The following is a 17,518-nucleotide window of genomic DNA, read 5'->3' on the forward strand; positions in this document are numbered from 1 at the left end:
ATTTCCTTTTGTCCTTGCGTTCTTCAAGGGGGTGTTGGGGGATGTAAATTAAATGTTTCAGCATGTATTTGTGTGTGTGTTGTTATGGGTGAGGGTATTGCTTGTTGCGTGTGTGTGTGTCACTCTTCCCCCGTGTCGTAGGTGCAGTACTCACCGTGGTCGTGCTCCTGGTAGAGGAGCAGGAAGACAATTGCAGGGAGTATCTGGAGTTCCGGCACCATGGCGTCCTGGTTCCTCGTGGGGTGTGTAGAGGGGAGTGTTTTCCCTTCCAAGTCCTGTTTCCGCCGTGTTTTAGTTCACGTTGAATCCGCCCCGTAAAAGGTGATGGATTGGTGTGTCATAATGGTGTGGGCGGTACCTTGTCTTCCGCTTGTCTGTTGGCGGTGACAGCCATGCTGTTTGTTTGTATGGCCGTAGCGGTAAAGTGGCTGTCTATGTTGGCGGTTTCCACCACGGTCGTGATTCCATTTTTTTTTTCTGCTGGTCTGTTGGCGGTCTTACCGCCACTTTAACACTGACCGCCAGGGTTGTAATAAGGGCCTAAGTCTGTCAGACTCCCTCCCTTTCCCCCGGATCGACCATTATCTGATCCATCTCGGTTGGCAGTTGGCCCTATATGGAAGCCATAGAACTTCCCACCCACTTGATAATACTCTACCGTTTTCAAAGAGACCTCCGGATAGCTTGCTTAGAAACCTAGAAAGCACTACACCAAACTTTCCTGGTCCTGTAGATTTTGATGCACAGGTGTTTGACAAATAAATTAGTTCCTCACTGGAACAGTTAGCCCCCCCACCCCCACTTCAGAATTTGACAGATCGAATCAAGCTCTCTTCCCTCTAGTTAAACAAAACTTGGAGACAGGAGAAAAAAACATGCAAAAATGCCGAAAGAGCATAGGGCCATATGTACGAACACTTTTTCCCATAGACACAGAATGGGTAAAAACCTTTGCTACATCTGGCCCTTAGTGTAAAAATAGCTTCTTGACGGACAAAGGTACATACAAGTCTGCACTAAAACCCTACACCAATCTAATCAATTCCACTAAAAGAATTTGTTTTGAGGGAAGGACTTAAATGGTGAGAAAAAAGCTACAAGAAATCATTAGGATAGTCCAAAAATGTTTTAGACCCGGTGGCTTGCCACCACAGTAAGGCTCTCTCAGTCAATTTGTGCGAACAACTGGCCATTTTTAAACAAAAACAATATTTTAGAAATTCAAAATGGTTTAATCATTGTAGGTCATTTCAGTCATTGATTCCCCAACCCCAGTTGCCATCACCTGCTTACTTTGTTCCTTTGACCTGATCTAGATGGATGATTCAAGTGCTGGTATTTTAATCCTTAAGTCAGGCTCCCACTCAGACCCCCAGACCCTCTTTTGTTCTAGCACAGGGAATAGACGTCATCAATACAATTCTAAACTCCCTACTAAACAAATCTCTGTCATCCAGCATTGTCCTTTTTATCTGTAAATAGACCAAAAGTCTGCCTCTCTTGAAAAAATCCAATTCAGACCCCAACATTCCAAGCAGTTATAGGACTATTTCCTTGCTCCCATCCTCATCGAAATCTGTGAAGAGGTTTGTGAACTGCCAGATATCCAACTATATTGAATCCAACTCACTCCTCCACCCCAGCCAATCAGGGTTTAGGCCTAAATTTAGTACTGAGACAGCACTTTTGGAAGTGTCCGAAGTGACAAAATGCTTGCTAGATGCAGCAGGAAAGGCAGGTCTGGTACTGCTTGACCTTTCTGCTACATCTGATACAGTCCTGCACTCCAGGCTACTTGCCAGTCTATTTGACATAGTCAACAGGGGCTGCGCTGAAGTAGCTGAAATCCTTCCTCAAAGAAAGATACCAAGAAGTTTGGATGCCACCTTTTTCATCCTGCAAGAGGAATGTCTTGGTTGCAGGGCCCTAGGGCTCGGTCTTTAGCCCAATCTTCTTTAACATCTGTATGAACCCAGTGGCGGCACTGGTCGAGTCTTTTGGGGCCAAAATAATCTTGTACGCCGATGACACTCAGTTGCTGATTAAACCATGCCTATCAGGTGTATTCCGCTGGATGAATATTATTGAACTGAAATGCAACGATGACAAGACAGAGGTTCTTATCATTGGCTTCAATCTTACCCTCAACCTACAAACACATTAGCCAGATGGGGCCATCACACCCACCTCACAAGCTGATGTAGTAAAAAATGTGGGAGTCTAGTTTAACAAACAGCTGACACTACAAAACTAAAATAACACAGTGGTCAGAACATGTTTTGACCTACTGCCAAAATGTTTCTACAGAGCTTCTCCTTGGCCATGAGGAAAACAGTGATCCTGGCCTGATTGTTTCCAGGCTGGATAACACCAATGCCCTGTTTGCAGGTCTTCCACGTTTGTTGAGGAAACTGCAAATGGTCCAGAATGTGGCAATCCATCTGGTTCTTAACCTACCTAGACAAGCTTCAGTCTCGGTACACCTGAAGAACCTGCACTGGTTGATAAAATGATCCTGTTCGAGGCTCTTGTCCTTATGCACAGAGCCTTGAACCACTCTAGCCCTGAGTACCTATCTTCTAGGGTCCATTTCTACACTCCCCTTAGAACTCTTTGCTCTTCCAATGGCCACTTTGCCAAAGTTCCTAGAGTCAGGCTGACAAAAACAAAAAAGAAGATCATTGTCTCTCATAGGTCCTCAAGTCTGGAATAGACTTCCCATTGGACTACGCCAAACTGAAAGTGAGAGACCTTTCAAAAAACATCTCAAGACATGACTTTCACTGTCTAATTGTATCAGCCTCTGCTCTCATACTTTCTGTTTTAGCACCAGAATACTCATTGGAGTAGCAGTGCAGTCTAGAAATCTTGCTACTCATTCATTCTTGGTGGCCAGCGGAGTTCGCAAATCTTTGCTCACTCTGTGCTCCGGTTGGAGGGCGGAGTTTGGCAAAAACTCCACAAACCACTGCATGGCGGAGTTTACCACCCACTTAATTTATTTATAGTTCAAGTACTGCTATCAATGTACCTTTCTGCCCACGCTTTCCATTCCTTAGTGGGTGTGGCTTGTGTTGGGCATGTTTCTTCCACTCGCTGTGCTTTTTCCAACAGGTTATGGTTGCTGGGATTTTATATATAATGGATTCTGCTCCCTCCCATCCCCCACAGACACTGGCAAGTTGAGGAAGGTGGAAACACATCATGATGCTACTCTGGTGCAGAGGGCCTGGGAAAGTGGTGGAGCTAGAGTCTGTAGCCCAAAGCCTGGGAGAGCAGAGACAGCTGCAGATAGGGAAAACAGGTGGGTGGGAGAATGGTGGCAAGAGGAAATGAAACTCCCCTGGTTGCTGTGTCTGTCCCACGCCCGGAGGGACGTCTAAGCATTTATTATCACACTGAGGCTGCTACCTATAAAACACCTCCCTACTTTGTATCAGACAACGGACACCCAGGACCCACAGCAGAGATCATGGCACCCCCATCCAACGAGCATGAAGCACTTGAGGGGCAGCAGAAGCTATACACTGCCCTTCCTGTGAAAGAGGTGAATGGGGGAGCCAGAGGAGGCTGCCCTGAATGCGGTGCCCCCAAAAAGTACTGTCCTACAAGCAGACGGGAAGAGGGAGAACAGGCATTACGGTCCCCCAGAGGAGAAAGAGGTCTTCTTCACGCGAGAGGGCAAACCTGAGTTTGTCCCTGGCTTGGCATAGGAGGCACCAAAAGAGTTTGAACTCCCAGAGACTGGCTTCCATGCGGTGCAAGAGCTCTGTCTTCGGCATCCACAGTGCCTGTGGGGTACTGTTCATCATCATCTCCCTGCTGGAAGAGTTTGGCTCCAAGAAGGACAACAAGCAGCTGAGGTTCAAAACAGGTTAAGGGGTGGGGGGAGTGAGGAACTGCCAGGGAAAAGGAAATTTGTCGGTGAGTGAGCAGACTTGGCCAGGACATATTGAAAGAAGTCTGTACACCACCGATTGCTTTCAAAACACACGTCGCATTGACAGAATTCCACTGCTCGCTGAACTCCGCAGAATCTTGTAGAGTTTTAAGCAACTCAGCAGAATTCCATTAAGTAAATTTATGTGCTACTTGGCAAATATGAAAAGGCCCACACACACACAGATATTTGAGGTGTTATTTTTGTTTAAGCAATATATTTTTGTTGCCATCTGAAAGCAAAAATGGCTGCGTAAACTAAAACCATCTTTAGTGGATGAATTGAAAAAAATTGCAACGTAGGGTACAGTCCTTCCAAATAGCAAATAATTGTAAAGAACTGTAACTGAAGAAAGAACTGTGCAGAGGTTCCATCAGTTTGGTATCTTAGTGAGAATATCCTGTGGTTTTCCCATTATAAATTGCATAGCCAGTTTCAGGGTCCTTTTACCCGACCCAAGGAGCCTTAATTGTGATGTGACTTCGCCACAGTTGAAGGTAACCTAGGGTCAGAAAGAATAGCCTTTACTCTGTCCCAGGGGCTTTCAGAAGGAACTATATGGGGATTTCTGGTGCTACAACCAATAAACCCATTTATAATATCCCTTTGCCAAGAAACAACTTCCACAGTTTTTGATGCATCTTTGCATTGTTTCTGTTTCTTGGTAAAGGAAGAAGTATCCCTACCCAGGCCCCGCCCCTTGCCCCCTTTACAAGGCAACCCCCCCTAAACGCCAGCCCCCATTTTACATTCCTCTGCAAGTTACAGCTCATCATCCACAGCAATACAATATAAATGATTGGTTTAGGTTCTGTAGGTAACGGGCCCAGCAGATTTTTTGGCTGCATATTCCTACACAGTATCACAGGCAGCGAATGGTACGTTCCAATAGACTGAGATGCTGTATGGAATTATAGCCGGGCGTTGTTTAACTAGTTTCAATATAATTCAGTCAGAAAGCGAAGGCTTATCTTATTTACTCATACACTGTAAAGGTAGAGATAGTTGTGGGTTAGCATTATTAGAAAGAACATTTATTTTACTTGGGTACTGCATGTGCTCCGCAGTAAGTCGAGGAAACGCCGATGTCTAGCTCACGTCGGGCTCGTTCAATCACGTTCAGCATTTTCAGTTCAGTGTCCAGATTTAAACCGTATCCACTTTTACATTCAACCAACGTGGTCCCTGCACGGAGCATGCGCAAAAGGCGGCGTTTGAGGCTGGTGTAGAGTTCCTCCTCAGAAGCGCCCTGAGTGCGCTCTACAGTGAAATGTATTCCACCTCCAGACTGGTGAATGTCCATGTACGTGGCACCTGCAAGCTAAAATAGGAAACGGGTATTTAAATTCACAAAGCAAAACCAGGAAAAGCTTACACATTCGGAAACTTATTTTGAAAGTTTATGTTGCACTTTTAATTAACGCAAAGATAAGAAAAAGAGGTTAAAATACTAAAAAAAAGCCATGTTGCAGGGGCAAGACCAAGGGCCTTTTAATGTAGAAGTAGAGGTTACACTCTATGGTGACTGGTGAAGTTTGTTGTGGTACATCTGAGCCCTCCAATATGTCATAACTATAGAATCTCACAAGCAGGGAGTAGTTGCAAGCATGCACAGTGAGAATTAAACTTGTGGGTGTCAGGGATATATCCATCACAGGCTGTGCCTTGTAAGCACGCCACCATCTTCCACATTTGTTTTCTTCTCTATGTATACCCTAAGACCAAGGGCAGAAAAGTGTGGCGGTCATCTGGAGTGGGAGTGCTTTAAAAGCTACCATTTGAAGGCTCAAAGGGTGAGCAATGTGTCCTTACTAGGGCTTCCTGCCCCTCGAAGATGGAAAAGCAAGACTATTGCTAGGGCATCTGGCTCGCCTAAATGGACTCTCATCTTTTGAGCTTTTGTCCTTAACAATATCAAAGAATACCAGGGCACACCATAAGCAGTCCGAGAATTAATTCCAAAGTGGAAAGATGAGTCCAAAGTCCAAACAATGTGTAGAGGTTGAAGAGAATTTTATTCCTTGTAGATAGAGTATAGTCTGCAAACAGACGACACGTGTTTTGTCACATGGACATTTCAAGGCTGTAGGTCAAGAATCATGGACACAGAACAATACAATCAGAATATGGTAATAAGTGATAACAGGAGATTGACAACCTCAAATGAGGGTTTAAGAAAGAAATATGGATATAGAAATAGGGAAAGATAGGAGAACCAGAGGAAACAAGTCAAGGAAATATTATGAAAAGGCAAAGATGTTATCCTAGAAGTCAAGTGCCTCAAAGTGAAGAGAGAGATGAATGAGCGAGCAAGAGAAAGAGATAAGCAAATTGCCGTGAGTCGTAGATACCAGAGTGGAGAACAGTACACCTTTGTAAATCGTGAAAAGAGAAAGAAAATAAAGGTGAGTGGGATCTCAAATGTAAAAGATGAGACACCGGTGTATTGATTGTGGCTGGTCTGCATGTTTGTGTTTTAAGGAGGCTGAACTGTGGACCAGGCAATGAAAACCCAGTGAAGAAGTCATGTGAATCATGCCATTGGGATGAAAAGGGAACATACCAGGATTTATAATGTGGGTAGTTCTTATGAAGGAATCTGGATTGTTTCCGAGAAGCCAAAATAGTTCATGTGGTCAATCTGGGAGAATATGTACCATATACTGAGGTAGTCGTGGCAATTAGTTTCCGATCATAGGAGTCTCTGATATCATGGATGTGATATCAAATAGAGAACAGGGCCATGATACGCCCAAGATGAACTGAAACAAAACATATCATTACAGAAATATGTTACCTTAGTGACAAAAATGAGTCTGGAAAAAATATTTTACTATTAAGCGAGGAGATGGTGTTTGACATTAGAGATGCTAATGAGACAAATTGGAGTCTAAAAAGCAGGACGCAGAAACCGTAGTGGTTGTAAAAATGATGGTTAACTATGATTAACGAAAAGCCGGAAGTCATCAAGTAGGTAATCATGTGGCATGACATAACCCCTAAAAAATAATAATAAAGGAGTAGACGACAATATCGTGAGCGCGTGTATAAAATAAACGGGAAAATGGAGGAATAGAAAAAATTACTAGCATTACCGGCGTTCACTGCATATGAAAAGGTTACGGGAAGCAAGCCTGTGTTTAAACAAAAATAAACACGGAAGCCAAATTTGCGCGGCGCCCGGGAGTTTGTAAAATTTAGGCTACTTCAGTAGGTGTGGAAAAAAGGGGAATGAAAACAGAGTGCTGGTGGTTGGCGGAAGGGGGGTAGGTAGCGGTAAATAAAATATACATTACATTTATGCTAGTGCAAAATAGGCATGTTAGAACCCATGCGGGACACAGAAAGTTCATAATGAACATCCAAAAACGCAGAGAAAACAAGCAAACAAACCGCGTGAACATGTATTGAAATTAATTGTATCTCAAACGTGCTCTCGTATCCAGGACGCTTACCTTAACAAGTCAGTCCACGAGACAGGAAAGTAGGAATGAAAGTTGTGCATAGAGCTTTAGAAGCTGTCCTATTAGTAGTCCCTAAGAGCAAGTAGAGGGAAAAACGGTGGGCGCCATACTGGAAAGGCTAAGTTTCGGTTTAGACCAGTGAGTATTGCAGCCATGGGACATGGAGTGTTTGTAATCAGTGCTAGAAGCAGGCATTATAATGGTTGTGTAAGGAAGACTGATGCAGGAGATATGGAGAGGTGCCTGGCAACATGGCAGGAGCAGAAAGTAATCAAGGTACTATTAGTACAGTTCTGATATGTTACACAGAGACCAAGCTTATAGAATGTATACAGAGTATATGAATGTTATCTTGTATCATGCAACACAAAACACATTCGAATAATCATCACAGGAAATGTACAGTATGGGTTGATTATCAAAATGTCCTAAATAGAAGAGAGACTCAGTGTTGTTAACATATGTGGTAAATCATAAGAAGATGTGTAAATCCTTCTCAATGTTGAGGCCCTCCTCCACAGCCCTAAGTTTGATGATCCAGCTACTTTTGAGACGCCTCAGGATAGTGGTCTTATTACCACCCCTAGATGGATTGTTCACCACATCTATTCCATGTGCAGTAATGCCCAAGATTTCTCGTTGTCCATGGGCACTATTGAAGTGTGTTGCAAAGGGGTAGTTTGTGTTGTTGGAGCGAATGGCCCTAATGTGTTCTTGAATTCGCTCTTTTAATGGTCTGATCATGCTCCCCACATATATGTGCCCACATATGCATATTAAACAGTACACCACAAAGTTGGTGTTGCAGTTGATGAACTTACAAATTCTATGCGTGACCAGTGTGTTGTACTGAAAGTCAATTAATTTGTCTTTGATGTAACAGCAAATATTGCAATGGCCACATTTGTAAGAACCATGTGGGGTTTTGCGTAGCCATGTGTTGTTGATTTCTGGTGGTATGAAACTACGGCAGAGATGATCTTGTAATGTGCAGCCTCTACTGTATGTGATACTGTTTTTTTTAGTAAGGCCTTTATGTAGAGTATTATCAGCTAGGAGGAAAGACCAATGTTTCTGCACAATTCTATGTATCTGAGTGCTCAAGGCATTGTGCGTCATGATTAGTGACAGTTTGTTACGAGTCCTGTCCTTTTGTGGTGTGGTTAAAAGGTCAGCTTGTTTCATTTTCTTGATCCTATTACTAGCCTGTTGGAGAGTGTTAGGGTGGTAGCTACTTCGTCTGAAACTTTGTTCCATATGATGGATTCCTTTTAGGAAGACATCATCCTCACTGCAATTCCGTCTAATTCTGGTGCTTTCACCAAAGGGAATGGCTCTTATCTGTGAGCTTGAATGGGAGCTAGTGGCATGTAGTAGTGCATTGCAAGCAGTGGGTTTTTTAAAAAGCTTGGAGCAGACTGTTATGTTTGATATATAGGGCCGTATTTATACTTTTTTTAGCGCCGTATTTGCGTCACTTTTTGACGCAAAAACGGCGCAAACTTGCAAAATGCCATTGTATTTTGTAAGTTTGTGCCGTTTTTGCGTCAAAAAGCGGCGCAAATGCGGCGCTAAAAAAGTATAAATACGGGCCATAGTGTTAAGTCCAGAAAGTTGACTGCTGACGTGCTATATTTATGAGAAAAATGAATATTGTACATGTTTGAATTGATATGTTGGAAGAAAAGCTTTAGGGAATGTGTGTCCCCAGACCAGAAAAGAAGGATATCATCAATGTATCTGCCCCAATACAAAATGTGTTGTGTCAGTTCAGATGGGCAATTTTTCCAGAAATGTATCTTCTCGAAGTAACCCAAGTATAGATTGGCAATAGATGGTGAGAATTTGGGCCCCATGGTTACCCCTTGTATCTGACAATACCAATTACCGTTGTGTAGGAAGATGTTGTTGCCTAGAACGGTGCGAATGAGGTCCATCAGCATGTTGGAATGTTCTAGTAGGGTGGCCTCCCGTGTGTCTAGGTAGTGTTGAATAGCAGTCAGTCCTTCTGTCCTGGGAATGCTAGTATAGAGCGACGCAACATCCAAGGTCACTAGCAGGTGACCCTCTGTCCATTCAAAATCATTCATCTTACAAAGAAGATCCTTTGTGTCTTTAACGTATGAGGGTAAGTTGTGTACAAATGGTTGTAGAGAATGTCGATGTACTCAGATAATTTCTCAGGAGATGAGCCTATTCCACAAATTATGGGTCTACCGGGGGGAATACACAAATCTGGTTCATCTATCTTTCCCTATTTCTATATCCATATTTCTTTCTTAAACTCTCATTTGAGGTTGTTAATCTCCTGTTATCATTTATTACCATATTCTGATTGTATTGTTCTGTGTCCATGATTCTTGACCTACAGCCTTGAAAAAGTCCATGTGATGAAACACGTTTCAGCTGTTTGCAGACTATACTCTATCTACAAGGAATAAAATTCTCATTAACCTCTACACATTGTTTGGACTTTGGACTCATCTTTCCACTATGGAATTAATTATCGGACTGCTTATGGTGTGCCCTAGTACTCTTTGATTTTGCTCGAGCACAGATCAATTGATTTTGATCAGTGCACCAACACCCGTGGTGGTTGGGTGTCTCACCAGGTTGGCACCCACAACAACTATATTGAACTTGAATCTACTTGTCAGACATCTGAACACAGATGTGCGAACATTGAACATCGACCATCATTTTTTGTTTTGTCTTATACATTTGTCTCTAACAATGCTTAAATGAACGTATGTTGGATAGACCACCAGGCTGTCTTGAAGGTAACATCCAATAGGAGGTGGTGCTCAAAAGCACTATAAGCACCATCTTGCGCCTCCCTGTTACATCCAGAATGTGAATTGGAGGATTTTGTCAGGGGAAAACAGGAGGGCGCGCACTCTTCTGGTTGAGATGAAAATCTGTCCGAACATTAGGAGGAATAATGAAATATGAGGGCAACCATTCCCTCTTAAAATCAGGGTGCACCTGAAAACAGGACAGTTTGACAACATTAAAGAGAAACAATACAAACAAAACTACAAATTCCCTAGTTGCCATTTGGATATGACCAGTGACCAATGCTTCTAAATGCATATAAGACAGAAATTAAAGGACCACAGACCACGTTCAGAGAAGGAATTTGGCCTTATAACTGAAACGTTTAAAGATACAAAAGTGATGCTTTCTCATAACATTTTAAGGAGATAAATGAATTAATGTTGGAAAGTGCTTGGTGCATTTCGGGATAGTCTGTTTGCTGATGGGTGGAACAAATAGAAACAGGAGACTTTAAGTTTCATCCTGAATAATTGCAAAGAATAAGTAAAAAAGGTATTAAGGATTCAATGCAGCACATATAATTTACCTTCATTGAAAATTCATGAACTCGGTCACCAGACCACACTGGGTGCGTATGTGCATCAACAAGCCCTAAAATGAAGAACAAATACAAATGAACAAAAGGTTACATAAGTTAAAGACTCTGCAAACTCTAACAGATGTGAGAGGACGTTGCCAGAATCAGAGTTGCTACAAACTGACTTAAAGTCAGCCCCTTTTACAAAGATCATTTTTTGACTCAAATGTGTTAAACAAGTTTTTGTTTTCCTAGTTTCCACGATTTTGGACGCCTAACAAACATCAGTGATCAAATATTGGTATCATTGGACGTGGGGTTACAAACTGCTGGAAAAGGAATTAATAATTAGTATAAGGTAACTCTGTATCTGAGAAAAGTTCCCCTGTGCTGTATCTGGATGGTTTGTGTATTGTAGAGGTTTGACAAATCTGATGTCTCGTAGGTCTGGCATTTCTTCCATTTGCATTCAAGGTAAAATATGCAGGCTTATTCTTATTCAGAGGGAATCCCCAAAATGTATGTTTTCTTTTATGATAAATACATGGATATATCTCATGATAGCAGTAGCCACTGTGTAGTTATTGATGAGACCACACGTTTCATTGAAAAGTCTTTTTGTGACTTGCCTATGACCTTTGACCCCACGGATGGCTTTGCTCATAACTTGGAAACTGGTGAACTCAGGTGGTCATTCCGAGTTTGGCGTTAACCTGACAGCCACGGCGGTGTTGTTGTTGTTGTGACCGCCGCCAGGGTGGCGGTGCAGACCGCCATATAACGAGTAAGGTGGTGAACCCAATGCAACACAGACAACTGACTGCCAGTAACACCACCACCGATGAGCAGCATCCAGCGGCGGTAAGCAACTTCAGGCTGGTGGAAACTTATGTACCGCCCACCACATTCCGAGTCACCACACGCCAGGCTATCCAGGGCGGACGGCTGCAATGAAAATCCTAGCGGAATCAGAAAGTACAAAAGGAGACACCCACCTCCAATGAAACTATCTCTGTAGGCCAGACAAGGCACCGTGAATGCCTTCCAGGAACACATTAGACTGCTGCATCTGGCTGCCAAAATAGTTGCCTGCCCCACAGAGATGGAACTCAGGAGGTCAATAACCTCCTCATTGAGGGCAGCAGTGCTGACTGGGGCAGGGGCAGAGGTGTGTGCGGCAAAAGAGACACCCACCCTCCTGGGTGGATGGGCACGGGCAACTTGGTGTGGAGCTACAGGGAGGGCGGTACAGGGAGGGCGGTGCTGGTAAGCAGGACGGCGGACAAGGATGGTGCTAGGGTGGTCCCAGATGGGTCCTCCACCTCCCGGGAGCCGACATCGGAGGAGGAATCTGAATAAGATGTGGTGGTTGCTCCAGTCTCCCTAGTGGTGCTTCCCTCACCATCCGTCCCACTGGTCCCCTCGGCTTCGCTGGTGCCAGGCTCCTGGGTCCTGTGGGCTGATGCATCCCCATTCGCCGGTGCCCTTCCTCCTTCACCAGATGATGCTAATGTACAGACAGACAGAGGTGGAGCGAGAAGGAGGGTGAAAGAAACAGAAAGTGAGGAAATGGTGATAACTCACACATCCACTTCACATTCAAACAATACATAAATTAGCCCCTGCTGGGTAAAGAAAATATAATTTTTCAATCATTAACAACAGAGTCATGCAAGCGATACCCAAACTTATCAGCGATCACCTCAACCCTAAAGCCTATACACCTGATTGAAAACTACTACATACCTGTCAACTGGCTAAATGACTGATCCAACAATTCAACCCGATAACATACCCAATCACATGTCATCCATTGCAGGATGACACAAATCTGAGCTCAGATGAACTGTGCACACAAACTAACTGACAGGAATGTGTGGAGTACATGTGTACAGAGGTCCAATGATGTTGCAATGGAAGCAATTGTAATGTTAACCAATCATACCTGTCATTACTCAAATACAGTGCCAATATGATCACCTTGTACTACTACGGCACACGTAGAGATGGAGGAGGCACCCAGTGACATGATGGAACATTTGAGCGACCCATATGTTCAGTTGACTGGGTGTCACAGTACCACCACTTCTGTTCTTGCATGGCTCTACATAGCTAATGTGTCACACTCCTACATGATTGGTGTGACAACCGGGACCGTACACTCCCTAAATCTCATCTGACCACGTAAATCCCAAGTCTAGTGAGGGTCACAGTACACAACCATGCAGAAGTCACCTAACAGTCTACACTGACCCCCTTGTGGATGCTGTGCTGCCCTCAAGCACCCATTCAACGGTGGGTAGGCCACCGCCAGTATGCGGGCCATTAGGGAGGTCAGAGTTCGACAGGCACCCCATTCATGTTGGGAGGCCATCCCTAGGTGAGCCTCTGCAGTCTTCTTGGCCTAACATCTCAGGTCCTCCCACTGCTTCCTGCAGTGGGTGCTCCGCCAGCTATAGATCCTCAGGGTCCGCACTTCCTTGGCGATGGCTCTCCATTACCCTTGTTTCTGGTGGGCGCTGACCTGCATGGAAAACATTCAGAAAATGGGAAACATGCTGTAAATGATACCAATACAGCTGCAACCTTTGGCAACACACAAAATACATAGACCATGCACACTGCTAATATACCAAACACATCATGTGTATGCAAAATCTCAAATCAGCCATCACATGTCAATGTGCACACACATTCATCCTCAAACACCACCCGAAATGTGGGACAAAAGACGTTGCACTATCCTATTGCCCTGGAGCACCGTACACCCGCCCATACAGGGGGTAGGACCCCTTCCACCAGTTTCTCTAGCTCCTCACTTCTGAAGGCTTGGACCCTATTGTCAACATCAGGACAGTGCACGCTCTACAGGTGACAAAAATGCAAAAACCCAGCCTTTATGCAAGAGCATAATTCATGCATTGTGTTTATATGCAGTATGTTAACCTTTTGCATTGCAGAGTTTAACCTTGAAAAACACTATTAATGATGTTTACAATAACTGTTCATTTGCAAGGTATTACTGCAGGCTTACGGAGTGTGTTAGGGTTAAGGTCCTTTCTAGGACCTTCTAGAAGCTTTCCCTGCAGCATGACTGGGTGTGGTTTGTGGGCTGGGCCAGACTCTATATAAGGGAACCAGCCCAGCTCCACGTGCGCACTATTCAGAGGTCCCAGTGCAGAGCAGCAGCAACTTCCTGAGCTCCTGTCCCGGAGGCCTACCTTGATGTTCCAGGCCTGCCCCGCATTATATTGGTGATTCTTGAGCAGGGCGGTAAGGCGGAGGTCAGGCTGGGCCCCTGACCCCGTTCTCAAAGAGACTCGAGTTTTGGGCCTACTTGTAAAACTTTCAGAGTGCGCAATTAATTTCCAGCATGTAAAACTTGATGTTCAGATCGGCAACAGCTTGTGGGATCATTTCATTACATTTGTATATTCTTGTTCGAATCGGCAGTGTGCGCGATTCATTTCCAGCATGTAAAACCTGATGTTCAGATCAGCAACAGTGTGCGCGATCATTTCATGGCATTTGCATATTCTTGTTTGAATCGGCAGTGTGTGGAATTAATTTCCAGCATGTAAAACTTGATGTTCAGATCGGCAACAGCTTGCGCGATAATTTCATGCCATTTGCATATTCTTTTTCGAAATCGGCAGTGTGCGCGATTCATTTCCAGTATGTAAAACTTGATGTTCAGATCGGCAACAGCGTGCATGATCATTTCATGGCATTTGCATATTCTTGTTCGAATCTGCAGTGTGCGCGATTCATTTCCAGCATGTAAAACTTGACGTTCAGATCGGCAACAGTGTGCGCAATCATTTCATGGCAATTAAAACTTTGGTGTGTTGTGTTTGTTGAGCTGCACACATTTATCCAGAGTTTTGGGATTTTCTGTGAAGATACTAAATTACAAAATGTGACATTCTTTGTGCAAATTAAGTCCCTACTACAATTCCTATTGTTTTCCAGGGAGTGTTTCGGATAGCCTTTTGTCCTCATGTAAAAATGCAATGTTTGTTCTGAAACATTATTCTAGAAGGTTCTTGTATTTCTAGACAGTATGTGATATTTCATGAAAAGCTCACATGAAACTTTGTATTAACCCATTCTTGATTTTTTTCCAGGTACCTAGATTCCCTGAGGTCTAGTTATAGTCACTTCTTAGGTTATCCATGGTTACAGTATGAGAACTCTTAGAACCATCGTTTATTGAAAGTCAATGTGATTATATCTTGATATTGTGTTATTTAACCTTTTTGCTTCCTACAGGTCTCCTTCCCAGCTGTTCCCTACCTAATCCCCCTTTCCCCCACTTGGACTCTCTCAGGCTCTGTGATATTTCTATCGGAGCTTTGGAGCTGTCTAGTGGTGGACATGTTGGGAAAGTGCACAGGCCCGAGGATCTGGTCTCCCTGACACCTATCCCCTGTAGTGCGTGCCATTGTTGCTCCAAGATGCAGGACAGTGCAGCACACGAAGTGGAGGTCTTCCTTGCCCGAATGCCAGGAGTCAAGTGAGCTGGCCCATACAAAATGGAGGTTACGACCGCAGCGGTCATGACCATCCCCGCCGGCGGTGATCGTCATCGGTCCCAGTTTCCCATAGAGTCAATGTTATCCAATGAGGAGTTGCACAGCGGGTCCAACCGCCTTCCTCCATGACGACTGCCAGTGGCGGTGGAATGAGGTCACTTCAATCTGTCCAATGCATGCAGGACAGGCGGATGCCACTTTAGTATGTTAAATGACTGTCCTGGGTTCACACTGTGTCATCACCTGAATATCGTCACATTTCAGGTAACTGTGGGACTGGCTGCAGGGGTGTCACAGCCCAAGTTCAGTAAGGTGTTGCAGGATGTGCTGGATGCCCTACACAAGCATGTGCACATGTACATCAGGTTCTCACAATGTGCAGAGTTGGCCACTGTCAAAGCAGCCTTCTACAATATATCAAATGTCCCACATGTAATAGGAGCCATTGATGGGACTCACATCGCCTTGGTACAGAAACCGGAAGAGTACATATTCGCTTAAAGTACAAGTGGTGTGTCTTGCAGGCGACTACATTGTATTGTAATAGAAATTATATAGTGCTTACTACCCCTGACGAGGCATCCAAGTGCTTTTCGGGGAGTAGCACGCTACTCCGGAACCCAAGAGGAATTAGTGGTGGATTAGTGTAGGGAAATATGAGTACAGTTTTAGTATTATTATGAGTTAATTTGAGCAGATGATATATGAGTTTCTTAGTTGGATTTACTAGAGTAATGGAGGGATAAGGAGGCAAGAATCCAGAAGTGTTAATTGGGAGTTTATAGTAATAGGATGAGGCTTGGGATGAGTAAAGGAGAGATGGAGGAGGGAAGAGTCTGTGAAAAGGGTTAGGGAGATCATAGTAGCAGGAGGGGTTTTGGATGAGTCAAAGGTCAGATAAATGAGGGAGAATTTAGTAGGGTTGTTTGGGAGATCATGGTAGTAAACTGAGGTTTGGGAGAGCTAGATGTGGAAGAGGAGGGAAGAGCTTAAGCAGGGTTATTTTGGAGATGAAAGTAGTAGAATTGGTTTGGATTGAGTCAGAGTGGGGATGGAGGATAGATTGATAGAGACATGACATATGGTGATGGGTAGAAAGTAAAGCTTACAAGAGAGTACATTTATATCATTATTTTTATGTATAATTGTATTTATATTCATGTTTTTTAAACATTATTTTTATTTAATTTATTTATTCATTATTATTTTTTATTTTTATTTACTTATTTATAATTTGAATTTTATTCATAGGTTTTATTTTATTTATTTTTAATAAATTGGTTCTCTAGTACAGTAGGACTAGAGAAATAGATATGTAAATACATAGTAAGGGAATATATGTTCAAGGAATACAATAATGGGTATAATGAGATGAGAAGAAAAGTAGCATTGTATAAACACAGACGTTCAAGATTTGTAATAATTGAAGTTAATTAATAAGGGTACTTTTCCAACATTTATTTATCTTTCCTCAGTTTTTGAATAGGGAAATGCTTATGATAATAAAACATTTGATCAGTATGATCTAAAAACGAGAGCAGGGATTCATAAGTATCTAATATAACAACCTATCTAGGAGCTATGCAATGACCTATGAACATGTTAAGCATAGAGTAACATACACATATATATGTATATACACACACAGACATACATACTGACATGCATACACACACACACACATATATATATATATATATATATATATATATATTTATATATATATATATCAAACCATGAGTAAATATACACAGGTTTAAAGAGTATATGCATAATTTATTATGACATAGTAGCAATACATATTTCCTAAAGAACTATACATATCTAGAATACACAAAATCAGATTAAAAATGTGTATCAACACAGGCATGTGCAGTCCATTGCTGTTTGAATATGTTGGTTGTTAGAAATGGGGTCTTTGGTTGGCAGTCAGGTTGCCCCCTGTCCGAGCAAGGACCCTCACTCTAGTCAGGGTAAAAGAGAATAACCCTCAGCTAACCCCCTGCTCACCCCCTTGGTAGCTTGGCATGAGCAGCAGGGTTAACTTCAGAGTGCTAGGTGTAAAGTATTTGTACCAACACACACAGTAACTTAATGAAATCACTACAAAATGACACAACACAGCTTCAGAAAAATAGAAAATATTTATCTAAACAAAACAAGACTAAAACGACAAAAATCCACAATACACAAGTCAAGTTATTTATTAAAAAAGAGTTTCCAT

The 17,518-nt window shown here is 43.0% G+C and overlaps 1 protein-coding gene across 1 annotated transcript in view; it reads right to left on the reverse strand.

Moving 5' to 3' along the window:
* AMDHD1 (amidohydrolase domain containing 1) overlaps nucleotides 1-17,518 on the reverse strand; it is a 210,389-nt gene that overhangs the window by 86,844 nt on the left and 106,027 nt on the right. Inside the window, exons 3-4 of the mRNA XM_069229089.1 lie at nucleotides 10,769-10,833; nucleotides 4,984-5,261 (exon numbers count right to left, since the gene is read on the reverse strand). Of these exons, the coding sequence (XP_069085190.1) occupies nucleotides 4,984-5,261; nucleotides 10,769-10,833 (343 nt within the window). The remainder of the gene's footprint in view (nucleotides 1-4,983; nucleotides 5,262-10,768; nucleotides 10,834-17,518) is intronic.

This window comes from Pleurodeles waltl, chromosome 4_1 (genome assembly GCF_031143425.1).
Source record: "Pleurodeles waltl isolate 20211129_DDA chromosome 4_1, aPleWal1.hap1.20221129, whole genome shotgun sequence".
Taxonomy (NCBI): domain Eukaryota; kingdom Metazoa; phylum Chordata; class Amphibia; order Caudata; family Salamandridae; genus Pleurodeles; species Pleurodeles waltl.